Raw genomic sequence first — 14,145 nt, forward strand, 5'->3', positions numbered from 1 at the left:
GGAAATACCCAACATTTTGGCATTGCATCTTATATGGCAAAGCTTTGTCGCGCGATGTATATTCTCTGGGTAAGGCTTATAGTGGATTGTTATGGTCTACACCCATTCGCATTGGATATGAAAGGCTATATAAATAATGGGTCTAGGCGAATGTAACAGGCAAAAGAAAGCTTTTTAGACTACATTAAATATATATGTATGTATACTCTTCAATCTTCTATGAGGTTGCTTACCATATCTCAAAAAAATTAGCCATGTAGGTGGATTTTATTTTAATTTTTGAATGTTGGAAACGGCAGCTAGGTGCTGACTGCACGGTATATCTTAGTCAGGCACTCCCAACCTGAGCACATTACTTGTTCTTTTTCTTGCAAAAATATCTCTTGGGTTCCACTCAGAATCGACAGTATTTATAGGATTACACAATTATAAAAACATAGCCACAAAGTTTTGTAAATGATTCATAATTTATATTGTGCATGGCGTACTTTACCACTCTCACCTTACTTGCATTTAATCCGTGTACTTTTTCGCCGAACAAAATCCCCTCGTGCATCCATCAATTGTTGAGTTTTTGCACTGCGAGGCTTATCAGCATCGGGGAGCTATATGAACTATAAAAGAGGCACTGACTGGTCGTATCAGTCATCAGTCGCTCAGCATCTGCACCCACAGCAACAGTTCCAAGGAATATTCAATACCAGAACTCAAAATGAACTTCTACAAGGTCTTCATCTTCGTTGCGCTCATCCTGGCCATCAGCTTGGGTCAATCCGAGGCTGGTTGGTTGAAGAAGATTGGCAAGAAAATTGTAAGTCTATTTATCATATTGTTTAGTATAAACAAATACTTATAACAGATTTACCCTTACAGGAACGCGTTGGCCAGCACACTCGGGATGCCACCATCCAGGGATTGGGTATTGCCCAACAGGCTGCGAATGTGGCCGCCACGGCCAGGGGCTAAGATTATGGACAAATCATGTTTATTTACTAAAAAATTATTTATTTTGTTGTAGTGTTTTAAAGTAAAAAATATAATTTCAAATATATTTAACAAAAACCATATACATTTTTATTATATTGGGGGTTTCATGGCATTCACAATTTTTGGGATTTTTGTAGCTACGAAATTAATTCCTCAAAAATAGCACACCAAATTATTTAAAATAAAATCTATTTTTGTGAACTACTAAATTTATTTATTCTAAAGTCAGTAGCGTTAATGCAAATATCGCTTAAAAAAATATAGCCTTTTTATAGCCAGTCTCAAAGTTATGTGTTTTTTCTATCCTGGATTACTTAATGTTAGCCCGTTTTATGAGTTATCATTTTAATTTAAGCAGGCACTGTAGAATTAATTTCAATTGAAAGATTGCTTGATGTTGGTTTTACAGAGGTTAATGCAGAATTTTGAAATACAAATTCATCCCACAACTAGCTACGTTAGAGAACGCCAAGCATTAGTACGATTCTTGCACTGCATTTAAGCCCCAGTTAAGAATTTCGAGATTAATTATATGTTTATATTCCTTATTGGCATTATATTTATTTATTTATAAATTTATGTCTTATACATGCAATTACACATATTTAGCATAACTTTCTCTTCCTTTTTTATAGGTTTTATGATAATTATTAAAAGTTATGAACCATTGATAATAATCGCAGGCATCGTTTAGCAAAATTCCTCTTGACTCCAGAATAGCCAAAAAGAATCTGCCCTCAAATCAATCGACTGGGATTCACAGCATGTACCTCCAGAGCAGAGTAGAGAAATCGACGCAACATGCTGATAACTGGAAAGGAACGCTGATAACGTGCGATGACAACAGAAACATCAACATTAACAACAACAATAGCAACAACACCTGGTTCTTTATTACGTGTTTGCTTGCTAAACCGATCCGTCATTGTCATATTATCAACCCGATCGGGTCAGTGGCATATTCACACATTTTGAATACAGTTGTAGTCGGAAATCGGAATGCAGAAAAACCCACGTAAAATTTCATTCATAAATTGATTTGTAGTAAAAAATTTTGTATTTCACCCAATTTTTTAGCTGTTTCATGACAAGCATTTTTGGTGGTTTCCCGACAAATCCATTTCATATGACAACATTATCTGTGGGGCTTATTAAAAGATTGCGGAAATACCCAACATTTTGACTTTGCATCTTATATGACAATGTTTTATGGGGCGATGTTTGAAATCTGGATAGGGATTGCCCTGCACCCATTGAAATTGGATAGGAAAGGGTATAATATGATTGTGCTAATGTATGTGAGAAACAGAAGGAATCTCTTTTGACTTCATAAAGTAAGAGCTAGATGCACGAAATTATGTAGTCTGTGTATATACAGAAACATACTTTATATCCGTCATTAATGCATAAATGATTGATAGATTATATTTTTTACGGAATACTTCACTGCCCTCACCTTTTGATCCGTGTACTTTTTCGCCGAACAAAATCCCCTCGTGCATCCATAAATTGTTGAGTTTTTGCACTGCGAGGCTTATCAGCATAGGGAAGCTATATGAGCTATAAAAGAGGCACTGACTGGTCGTATCAGTCATCAGTCGCTCAGCATCTGCAGCCACAGCAACAGCTCAAAGCCCAGCTCCTAGTTTCCAAGGAATATTCAATACCAGAACTCAAAATGAACTTCTACAAGGTCTTCATCTTCGTTGCGCTCATCCTGGCCATTAGCTTGGGTCAATCCGAGGCTGGTTGGTTGAAGAAGATTGGCAAGAAAATTGTAAGTCTATTTATCATATTGTTTAGTATAAACAAATACTTATTAACTATGTTTTCTTACAGGAACGCGTTGGCCAGCATACTCGGGATGCCACCATCCAGGGATTGGGTATTGCCCAACAGGCTGCGAATGTTGCCGCCACGGCCAGGGGTTAAGATTATTTGCAATATCTGTTTATTTATTTAAAAATGTATGTATATTTATTGAGTCGTAGTGTTTTAAAATAAAATTATTTTTGGAAAAAAGAACAGCATACGTTTTATCATTTTACTTTAATGAAATGAGAATATAGTTCGAAATATGGTTGGTCGAAATATATAGTTATATCTTTGCAAACTTGGGAGGAAGCTTTTTCTTATTATGAAGTAGGCCATTCCCATTCCATTTTGGGCATTTCAAGCTAAGTGCTTCAAGCTAAGTATGAAAACAATAATTTTTTTTTTGAAAAACTTTTTAGAAACATTTACTAATAATTGCAATTGTTTACGAAATTACATTACTAGGAGATGTTTTACTCCTAAATTTATAATAAAAGCTACTGATGCTTTTTTTAAATTTTATAAATCGGGAAGAATATGAATATGCAATTTTTATTATAATCCCAGTTTAATGGATGTCAAAAACCAAGCTGATGAACCAAATCTTTACTTATAAACAATTTTTTGAGTAATTTTTGAAAGGTTTTTTATATACTTATTAATCAAAATATGTTGCTAATAATAATAATAATAATGATATACATCAAAATATGTTGCTAATAAATATATTTGTTCGTTTTTTTAATGAGTTCTTGGTTAATTGGATAATAATTATTAACAATAACTTTTTGTTACTACCCGATGAGCCCGTTTGGTTGTTTAGAAACTGAAAAGAAACTTTTAAATACAGTTTCTTTATCTTATGAATCTTGTGAAAGTTCAAAGAACTTGTTGGGAGTACTTATTTTATAATTTTTAAATATATAAGACTATTCGAATTAACTATCTACATATATTTTATTTCGCTAGTGATTCATAGGTGCAGAAAAATGTTACATTTATACTTTTGTATGTTCTACGAACATTAATAACTTATCACAAACATCTTGTTTCACATTGCTTGACACGTTTTAAATAAAACATTGGCTTCCCCATGAATCACACCTAATGATTTATATCAAAATTTGTTTCATGAAATTTCTGCCACACAAAAGTTCCCCTTTAAACAGAATCCCGTTTGTTGATGATGGATATAAAAGCATCAACTGCCGGTCCAGTGGGTCATCAGTCTTTTGGTTTCGATTGCTCCAGCAACATAGCCAGTTTTGTTACCAAGTCGAACATGAATTTCTACAAGATCTTTATCTTCGTTGTGCTGCTTTTGGCTATTTGCATGGGACAAGCTAAGGCCGACTTTTGGAAAAGGCTAGGCAAGAGAATTGTAAGCCAAACAGCACACCGATTGTGTTTTTAACCTTGAGAGAAATCAAAATAGTCACATATATCTATAAATTTACCTTTTTCAGGAGCGCATTGGCCAAAATGTTCGGGATGCCACAATTCAGGTTGTCGACATAGCTGAAAGGGCCGCAAATGTTGCCGCTACAGCAAGAGGCTGAAGAGGGATGCACTTTCTACAGCTGCTTAAACATATTTATTTATTTATTTGTAGTCTCTTAGAAATTGTGTTATTCAAATTTAAGCCAATAAAAATCCATGGAAACTATTGAAATTACGTTTTTTCTGCTTAATATTGAAAAGGTAATTTATTAAATATCTATAAATATATATATAATATATATCGTCGTCTAAAACCTAAAATACGTGACATTGCCCTCGAAGAGTATAAAAAAAAAGTTGTTCAGGGCTAGGTTCGGCTGTTTTTCATCCAAATATTGCAGCTGATGGTTGAACATAGTGGAATTCAGATTACAAACCTTTTTCAGCATGTAATATATAAATATATTGATCGGTAAACAGCATTTAGATATCGATTCTTATCGATTGTTCGAAAACGGAGAAAGCTATCGATTATCGGACTTGTACTGCGGGGGCACTAGGACGTCACTCGGCTATTGTAGCCCTTATACATTTGCACAAAAACCTTATACTCATTTGAACCATTTTCAATGGGTTCAGGGTACAAAATCAATAAACATACTTATGCATGTGCTCTACATTCCATACTATCTGTATGATTACCAACTTATATAAACATTGTCAAGATCAACACATTTGCATATATGTAACTAGGTACAGTTGTTCACGTTTCTGTTTACTTCACAGGGTTGATATTCGAGAACCGAATAGTTCTCACAGTTAGATCAAAACTTCCACCAATTGCACAAGTGTAAGAGCTCCCTTGGCAATAGACCCTGGTCCCTTGCATGTGCCCGGATTCCCGCAGCCGCTGTTGCTGGTCATTTTGAGCATAAAACGCGTTAAAATGTCAAAACACTTGTGAACCTCTGGGTTTGGGTTGACGAGGGAACCCGGATGGAGGTTAGCCTTTGGCAAGCACACACATGTGTGCGCATGTGTGTGTATGTGTGTGTAATTTGCTTTGATTTACTTACATTTGGGAGCATGTCGACACGTGACCGCAAAGTTTACATTAAATTATCAGCGTGCCCTGTAAAAGTGCATACATAGTTGCCATTAAAGTGCGTAGATTGCGAGGGGGTAGGGGTGGGTTGGCATTGGGATATGCTTGAATGATTACCTGCCTGCACTTGAGCTGCAAAAGTGAGCAAATGAATTGAATTTGAATACGAATACGCGCGGGCAACGAATGCGGCCTAATTACAATGGCAATGCCGGAGGATTAGGGCAACTCGCCTGGGAAATCGACAGGCTGGGCTGGCTCGTCCTTTTACAATGTCGCTGCCGTTGGCGGTTATAAAACTCGCGGCACATGCTCTGAATTATTGACAGCTCCGGCGTTGCAAGTGCCAGTCAATCATTATCATTTGAGCGCCTCAAATGCCCTGATTAGAGCGCCACTGTCAAATCATTTGAATAACAATAAAGAGCCGGCGAAATTCTAATTTATGCATTGATTTCCCCCTGCCCACTCGGGCGGCTTATGTAATAATCATTTTTAAATTACAAAAAAAACGCCAGACACATCGCCATCTATAAGTAATTTAACAACTTCCTGACGCCCGCCCGCAGCGCGGATTGTAAAATTCTCTTTTTTATTATTTGCCTGAAAGCTGGCGTCGTAAATCCCAGAAAATCATCTGTAAGCCGCGCATGGGGCCGCATCAAACAACAACAGCAACAACACTTGAAAATATGTCGAAATATTGTAATATGCGTCGCAGATAGACAGGACGCATATATAGTCCATATATATATATGTATATATATGAGGCATCCCGCAGGGCTGCCTCCAAGGCTGGCTCTTCAGCAATCGTTTACAATCCATTGAGAAGCTGACGATGTATCAATAATATTTGCCCGAACTCGAGTTCAAAAGGTGGTGCTTGTTGTGCTTGCCCACATGCCCAAAACATGCAGCACAGTGTAGCTGAGCTAAAAATAATGTTTGACTTAATTTCTTTTATGGCTTAATATAACCATTATTCGCACTACTTGAGCACACGGCCAAGTGGCGTTGGGCCGCATAATCAGCAAATTTAAATTCAATTCGCTCTTCGCCAGCGATTTTAAAATGTTTTTGCCGCCGGGCTGTTGGCGATGGGCGTTGGGCAAAGGGCGTGGCAATTGTCAGCCGCACACGCTAAGGTCGTGCCACAAGTTTACGAACGCCGTCTGCGAAAATCTTTGCCAAATTTTAATGCCACACAGCACTCGCCGCAATTGAGCGTAACAATTTAATTTGCTTAGACCCAACTTTGCCTTATAATTTATCATATTTAAGAAACGATAAGCCGTTGAGTAGAGAATAATTTTATAATTTTTGGTGCATAGTTTTTTGGAGCCTAGCTTTAAGCCTTTAACAATACAGCCGCAATCTGCTCTGGTCTTTGCGCCCAATCATCATCTATCACAGCTTTTATTAATTTCTTTGCTAAAGGGGTGTATTGGCTTTGATATTGATAAAGCATGCAAATAAACTAGAGCTTCAAGGGTATATACAACTTCCCAATCTGAATGTTACTTCGATCTGCTCTGATTTGCACATATCGATAAATATCAATTCTAGCTAAAGATATCTAAAAAGATATATTTTAAAAGATTAGTTTTATGATTTCCTAACCCACTAAAGCATGTTTATCTAAAACCATAAACTTTATTCTAAATGCGTTATAAATCTCTCTTCGAGGTTTCCTCTGAAGAAATTTTTAAAAGCTTATCCCTACGATACAGGGTATATGTTAGTTAAGCTCGTTCGTCTAGAGACTACATTCTAAATGCGTTATATATCCCATAGAAAAATTCATTCTATGCACTATTTCATATAGATTGTTATTCATTTTTTGGCATTTATTTTGTTGTTTTTTTTTTGGCTATATGGTACAATACGAAAATACAATTCAATTTATGAAATATTTTTGTCTTTTCTTTTTATTCATTTTTATTTTTTGGGACTGGCTGAATGAATGTGCAGCGTGCCATGAGAAATGCGATGAGATTTTCTACCCTGAGCTTGGGCATTACATTTCATACGCAATTCAATGGCTTTTGTTCTGCACGAAACTCGGCTGAAGGACTCACATGTCGCCTGCTCGTTTTGCCCAGATTTATGGCCAGCTTGACGATGGCGCATTACATTGTCCAAATTAATAAAAGGTGGACCCTTTGGCCCCGGCGCCGCTCAGCACCAGTCTGGGGTCCTGACAGTGTACGCCCCTGTCGCCCTGTCGCCCCAGTTGTCCCTGTTTTCTGACCTCTCACCCTTTTTCAGGCCACGGCGCAACAATTTAATAAACACCGCGCACTATTTTGCGAGCTCTTTTGGGTGCATTTCAAGCACAAATGAAATTGTTTTGCCTGCAGCAAATGTATCTGTGAGATACAAAGCAACAACAACTACAACAACTATCCAGCCAAGCATTGTGTTTAGGCATTGAACTGCGTATTTTGCTCATAGCTGTTGTCTAATAAAAAAAATTATTGAAATACTGTCGATTTCCACGCGAATGCCTCGCAATGACAAGCCTTTTTTCCAGATCAGCTCAGATCGCGTGAGGGTGATAACGCACATATGAATATTTGCGCTTATGAATAGCTGAGGATGAATACACTCGTGAGTGCCTGGCTGACAAATATTTACCACATGTCCCTTAATATCTTTGGAGGCTATGCGAGACTTCAAGCTTTAAATGCGAATATGTTTTAATACCCTGTAAAGGGTGTAATGTATTTGCGAACATTTATGTAAAAGCTAAGTCGGTTTGTCCGTCTGCCTATGCGTCTGTATAAAGGCATAATATCCTTATTCAATGTGTTTTGTTATACTGGAATTTTTAGTACCCTCTGAACTCTACCAAGCGAATGGCTGTGAAATAGGCGAAATAGTTAAAACTTTGTAGCTAACATATTGCAATTTGTCATCCACTTTACTGCCAAACAATATTTTGTATTAGTATTTGATTCTGAATTTTTTTGTCAATAGAAATTCTATATTAATCTCCATATAGATAAGCTGGCAATCCAATTAAAACTTATAACACACACTTTTGACTCTCAATTCAATTAATAACAATTTAACGCTCCGTGGCACAGTTCCCAATTGCCAGTTCCCAGTTGCCAGTTGCCTCGATTATGAAGATAAAAGAAAATGTGGCCGAAGGTTTTTACTTCTGACAGGCGCACACGTCAGTTTCTGGCCAGGCACAAATTAATCTCGATCCGTGGCAGCGGTGACGAAAAAAATGCCAACAATTATTAATGAGGACGCATGTGTGAGTGGGAAAAGTCTTAATCAGAGTAAAAAGAGAGAATCAAGGACCAAACGGACCAGACCGACAGGACAGGCACCCTCATTAACGGGAAATTAGTTTTGCAGGAGTGTTCCTGGTCTGATTTCTGGCGATGGGCCCTGCCCGAACTGGTGTCAAAATGAGCTGAACAAAGGCATCTGCCTGCCGTGGGGGGTGATTAAACGCGGAAATGAAGCAAACAGCCTGCTTGGCCGGCCAATCGACCAGTTCCGGCTGTTTGCCAGTCTCCTGTGACGTTGACACTTCAGCGATTAGCGCCGAATCAAAGCCAGTCCGAGGTGCGACAAGGCGCATAATATTAGAGGAAGCAGGAAAAAAGAAGAAAATGCCAGAGGATTAGCTCAACTTTGGCCCAGTTATTGTCTGTACATTTTTCCCAGCGCATTTGAATTAATTTTGGTGCGGCACTTGAGTGCCACACATAAATCCTCAGCGCGTTGCATTGTCCCGAGTGCTGAGTGTCCTTTGAGTGCACTTAATTATGCGGAAATTGTATTAGAAATGTGTGCGGCCTTTTGCTTTCATTTCTGACTTATTTTACATCAAATTTGCGGCAATTATTTTCCATTTTTCCCCGAGCCTGCGGCTGATGAGCGTCAAATGCAGGCGCAAATGTACTAGCTTCTTTCCGGTACAGTTGTGCAACATTTTGTTGCACGTTCTTGTTTTTGTTGTGGCGTGTTTGATTCTAAAATTTCAATTACCAGTCACTCAGCCCGCCAAGCTAACAATGCACTGCGTTGTTTGTTATTTGGTTTATTGATATGTTTTCAAGTCCCTGGAGTATATCGGACTACGTCGAGCTGCCTGTCATTTTGCGTTTGTTTTGTGGGGAAGCAGTCCCTCTCTTCCTACTCGCCCACTCCCACTTATTGAAGCCCTCTGCCAATAATTTGTTTAATGGCAGCGTAAAAAATTAGACCATATTGAATGTCAATTGTTTGATTTTTTGATTAAGGGCACCCGCCTACGTTGCCTAGTCCGTTGTTTGATTATGGTTGGGCCTGAGCTGCCTCTCAGCGCTGATTAAATATTGAAAGAGTAAAGTGGCGTAATATGAAGCCGAAACGAACACGGACAGGACCTTCGTCTGGTTGTAAGTGGAGAGTTTTTCTTGTACACCTTTTCATATAATAATCAAGAGATGCGCGCATTATTATTATTTTTGGCTTATTTTTGAAAAATTTCTAAAAAATAATTTTTAGCTGCTACAGCTGTCACGTCTTTCTATTTCTTATCATCAATTTGAGGCATCATTAATCAAAACTCTTTTTGGCAACAGGATATTAGCATAACGAGCTGTAAGAAAAGGCCCCCTTCGTGGATGCGGCCAAAAAGCAAAGCAATGTTAATTTACGCGTCACAAAGCGTTGGAAGAAAACCATTTTTGCTAAGGCTTAAAAATTGCAAACGGATGTGTAAAGTCAGGCGACATTCGGAGTGCGCACATGTGCTGCAGTTCCCAGTCTACAAACTGAGAGTTTTCGCGCTTTTCACGGCTTGGCTACAACAACAACAACAAAAACAACAACGCCCATAGCAACAACTATGCATATCGTGGAAAAACATCATTAACTTTACGGGGCTATGGGGTTGCATAGGCGTGGCAAATGCTGATGATGCTGTTGGCATTTCCACTTTTCCGAGCGACAACGCCCATATCGTCAGGACACTTTCACTTGCCACTGTAGCTTTTGTTATACTCTGTAGCCATTGCAAATGGTTAAGAAGAGGTATCATGGCTTTCTGCGAATGTATGTAACAGGCAGAAGTAGGCATATTCAATGCCATAAAGCATACATCTGTCCGTCCGTCCGTCTGTCCGAATCTTTAAACATGTCAATCTCAGAACCTATAAGAGCTGGAGACTTCACATAAATAAAACAAATATTTTCTTAAGCGATCTCGGAAATTACAAAAGCTCTATGCCTAACACATAGTCTCCCAGATATCGAGAATAATCGATTTTAAGATTAGGAAAGGTACTCTCTTTAGATCGAAAAAATCCGTTTAAAGCAGAAGTCTTGTACTTAATATATATATATTCATCATATCATCTGTCTGCTACTGCAAACCAATTCTTGCAATTATATCAGAGTATGATTTATAATTTGAAGAATTCAAAGGGTGCTGTTAAAAAACGAAAATATTTGAATTGAGGGATATAGGGTATTTTGTAGTCGAGCCCAATTTGTTGTTGTTGTTGCTCTTCATTTGCAATTTTTATAAATTTTGCAACGTTGTGTGTGTGTGTGCAACATATGTCTAATATGTCTGCGCGATACTTTTGACGTGCCACTGATTGGCGCCAGTTTCAAGGCAGCGGGTTGGTGACGTGGTAAAGATGAAGGTCGGGCTGGGGCAAGTCCCTTGGCTGTGGGTGACGCCAGCTTCAGTTAAATGAATGCAAATTTGTATTTAAACATTACGGTAACAGCATTGAGCTGTCAATATGTTTGTCTTTTTATTGTTGCTGCTGCTGCTGTTGCTGCAGCCCGGGCGTGTCCTGATGTGGCGCCAAGTGCTTAAGCGAAGGTGGCGAGAGGCTAGCAAGGATGTGGCATGTGGCATGTGGCGTGTGGCGTGTCTGTTGCTGACAGCTTGAAAAATGGCAAATAGCGAGCACTGCAAATAACATAGAAATTTGATGTCGCAAAGGCTTCAAATCGAATGAGTGCTGAATGTATATTCAGAGAGCCTTACACATTTATTTGAAAAAGTAATTTTCTAGAAAACTGTCCTAGCTAGGACAATATTTTCTTGATTAAATTCAAAGGGGGTTCAATACTTGTTCAAGCATTTATTTAAAAAAGATTTATAAAAGTTGTGTATTTCAGTCTTGTAGGCGTTTCCCTGTAGCATATTTATAAAGATCATAGTGTAACTCAAAAATTCCGAGTTTGGTCAAGTTATTTTAATAAAAACGAAAAAGAAGGGCTATCTTCCTTTTCTATTTACGCTTCCTTTTTTCCCTGCGTTTCACATTTCGAGACAAATTTGAAGTCCTCTCAGCAAGCGTATAAAAAAAGATCACCATACTAGAAACTCCTGTCGGCGAATCGTTCCTTTGGCAGTTATATAATATGTTGTTCCGATCCGGTTCCGACAAGAAAGACCTCTGCAAAGTTTTAAGACTTATTATATAGTATTTCCCAAAAATTCTAAAAATATGACAGCAGTCAGCTTGCATTTAATATAAATAATATAATATAAATTAATATTAATTGTAAATGTAAGAGTTGCAGTTGATGCAAGCTATCTCCTGTCGATTACACTCGAGCAGAGCTTTCATATTTCTTAATCTTATGCATTTATCATTACACACACACATTTTGACTTACACTCCACGCTGTGATTAGGGGGAAACAGCCATAAAAATTATTAATGAATTACGCTTACAAAGAAATGAATAATTCCAGGCAATAAAAAAACAACTAAACTGGAAAAAGAAAGGCCCCTATGTGGGCCATATCACATTTCGTCATTTCGATTTCGTTGAAGGAAGAAGACGAACAGTTGTGACTCGATCGCGTGCCGGCCAAAACAAATCATTAATCATCGAACTGTTGCAATTTCGGTGGCTGTGGTTAAAATTAATTTTGTAGAAAAGTACAAAACGCCCCAGGCGACCTTTTGTGGTGGGGGCTAACAGGGGGGGATGACTGGAGCCGAGTGCCAAAAGCCTCGGGGACCAAAACAACATTAAAAACTACTAAAAAGGCGCAGAGGCCAAAGGAGTGGCGGGCGGGGTCGGATTGTTGCTGAGGCCTGTGTCTGACACATGCGGCGCTTCATTTTTTACGAGTACAGAAAAAAACTTTCACACATTGTTGTTCGAATGTGTAGCGAAAGCGCCGCGGGATATTTGTGACACTGCCGCCGCCAAAGAGATGCCCCGCCCGCCCAACAGCTCGCAACTTGGTTGCGGCGTGAAAATGCACACGGGGCAGTGGCACGAGCAGGAGCAGGGGGCAGAGGGCTCAGCGGCATAACCGGGTGCGTCTTGTGTGTATTGTAAATAACGATTTGCGACGATTTGTGTCACGGGCGATGACGTCGTCCCCGTCGATATCATTGATACTTTGTCAAACGTGTAAATTACATGGCGCATTCGGCACTTGCGATTTATTTTCACATGCAAATTTTCCCAAAAACGAAAGCGAAAAACCCGTCTGACGACGGCGACAGCATCATCATTATTCAAAGGGCTGGCAAATCCCAAAGGAGCTGCCAGCTTGACACGCGTTCGCGAATCCCTCGCAAACTACTTTAAAATTTCAACCAATTTCAAATGACTTCTTGTCACACATGTGGCCTGGAACTGGGAGTGGGCGCAGGACTGGCAGCGGGAGCGGGAGCAGGGGCTAGGGCCTTGCATCGTTAGTGCAAATCGCATCATCGCGTCGCTTTGTGCGTTTTGATTGATGTCAGACGCTTGTAAGTCGCCGCTCAATCCGCATTCGCACATCCCGAGCTGCCGCTCTGCCCCTGCCCCGCACAGACCGTGCGGTTTGACTCTAAGCCGACATTACCTTACCCCTTTTGCCCTGGCCCGGCCCCTTGCGCTTTGACATGCGCTCGTCACGCGATTTTTCAGCAGTTTTCCACGCTTTCATATTTCGTAATATTTTATAAGAATCTTTTTACATTATTTTTTCTCGGCGTGATTTATGAAAGCCTGCCGGATGAGCCACCCCAGACAGTTGAGTCTTGTTTATAAGGGTTAAGCTGTTTCAATTTCACTCCAGTGATTAGGTTAGATAAAGATGATAATGATAAGGTTGTGACACATTGGGGCGTACACAGTTTTGCATATGTTAATGTAAATAAAAGCAGCGCATGTCAAACTGTGCCCCAGCAGGCAATCGTGCCGACAAGGCAAAGCAGCTTGGCTTGGTATATCAGCTCCACTGTGCACCTGAAGTTGCGACTGCTGTACAGACGCCTAAACTCTGACCTCTTCACAAGCAGCCTGCAACTCGAACAGCGTCCTATCTGGAGACACCCTGGGCCAGATTTAGGCCATGGTCGCTGCGTTAAACTGCGAATGGCGAATGACACTCGATTCTAGGCAGAGATCTGTATCTCGATATGAGTTTGGAGCAGCGGACACCCTCGCTCAACACAAAGCCTTCCGGCTGGATCTACCACAAAAAAAAGGAACTTTTTTTAATAATTTTAAAATTGTGGACACTGTGACCCCAATTTTGTAAGTTTACATAATAACACACACAACAACTGTCGCACTTGTGTGCATTGGCAAGTGAACTTTGCCCACTGAGGCGCAACAATTGACGCATAACATGAACTTGACCAGTCACCGAGTGACCAGCCATTTATAAATTTTGACACCACGACTGTAGCAACTCTGGGCAGTCCGAAAATGCCGCCAGCTGCCTAACCTGTTTGAAGTTTAACGCGCGCGCGCGCGCATGTGACAAATGTACAAGCAAATGCCCAGTTATTCACACTCAATGACTTTCAATTATAG

The 14,145-nt window shown here is 39.5% G+C and overlaps 3 protein-coding genes across 3 annotated transcripts; all 3 read left to right on the forward strand.

The window, feature by feature from the left end:
• Positions 1-679: 679 nt before the first annotated feature.
• On the forward strand, positions 680-1,003 carry LOC115761430 (cecropin-2). The gene is made up of 2 exons (XM_030703196.1): positions 680-811; positions 874-1,003. Exons 1-2 carry the CDS (start codon positions 713-715, stop codon positions 964-966), a joined length of 192 nt encoding a protein of 63 aa, XP_030559056.1. The 5' UTR covers positions 680-712; the 3' UTR covers positions 967-1,003.
• Positions 1,004-2,605: 1,602 nt separating this feature from the next.
• Positions 2,606-2,960, forward strand: LOC115761443 (cecropin-2). Its single transcript, XM_030703209.1, has 2 exons — positions 2,606-2,764; positions 2,827-2,960. Exons 1-2 carry the CDS (start codon positions 2,666-2,668, stop codon positions 2,917-2,919), a joined length of 192 nt encoding a protein of 63 aa, XP_030559069.1. The 5' UTR covers positions 2,606-2,665; the 3' UTR covers positions 2,920-2,960.
• A 1,124-nt stretch (positions 2,961-4,084) lies between these two features.
• Positions 4,085-4,361, forward strand: LOC115761644 (cecropin-C-like). Its single transcript, XM_030703478.1, has 2 exons — positions 4,085-4,183; positions 4,269-4,361. The coding sequence occupies exons 1-2, from the start codon at positions 4,085-4,087 to the stop codon at positions 4,359-4,361; spliced, it is 192 nt and encodes a 63-aa protein (XP_030559338.1).
• Positions 4,362-14,145: the final 9,784 nt, after the last annotated feature.

Source organism: Drosophila novamexicana, unplaced genomic scaffold (genome assembly GCF_003285875.2).
Source record: "Drosophila novamexicana strain 15010-1031.04,08,12 unplaced genomic scaffold, DnovRS2.1 tig00000485-arrow-pilon, whole genome shotgun sequence".
Taxonomy (NCBI): domain Eukaryota; kingdom Metazoa; phylum Arthropoda; class Insecta; order Diptera; family Drosophilidae; genus Drosophila; species Drosophila novamexicana.

Bases quoted from the DNA above. Each gene is read 5' to 3' on its own strand.
- LOC115761430 (XM_030703196.1), top strand. From the start codon at position 713: ATGAACTTCTACAAGGTCTTCATCTTCGTTGCGCTCATCCTGGCCATC. The intron at 812-873 runs GTAAGTCTATTT...TTACCCTTACAG, and splicing joins AGAAGATTGGCAAGAAAATT to GAACGCGTTGGCCAGCACAC.
- LOC115761443 (XM_030703209.1), top strand. From the start codon at position 2,666: ATGAACTTCTACAAGGTCTTCATCTTCGTTGCGCTCATCCTGGCCATT. The intron at 2,765-2,826 runs GTAAGTCTATTT...GTTTTCTTACAG, and splicing joins AGAAGATTGGCAAGAAAATT to GAACGCGTTGGCCAGCATAC.
- LOC115761644 (XM_030703478.1), top strand. From the start codon at position 4,085: ATGAATTTCTACAAGATCTTTATCTTCGTTGTGCTGCTTTTGGCTATT. The intron at 4,184-4,268 runs GTAAGCCAAACA...TACCTTTTTCAG, and splicing joins AAAGGCTAGGCAAGAGAATT to GAGCGCATTGGCCAAAATGT.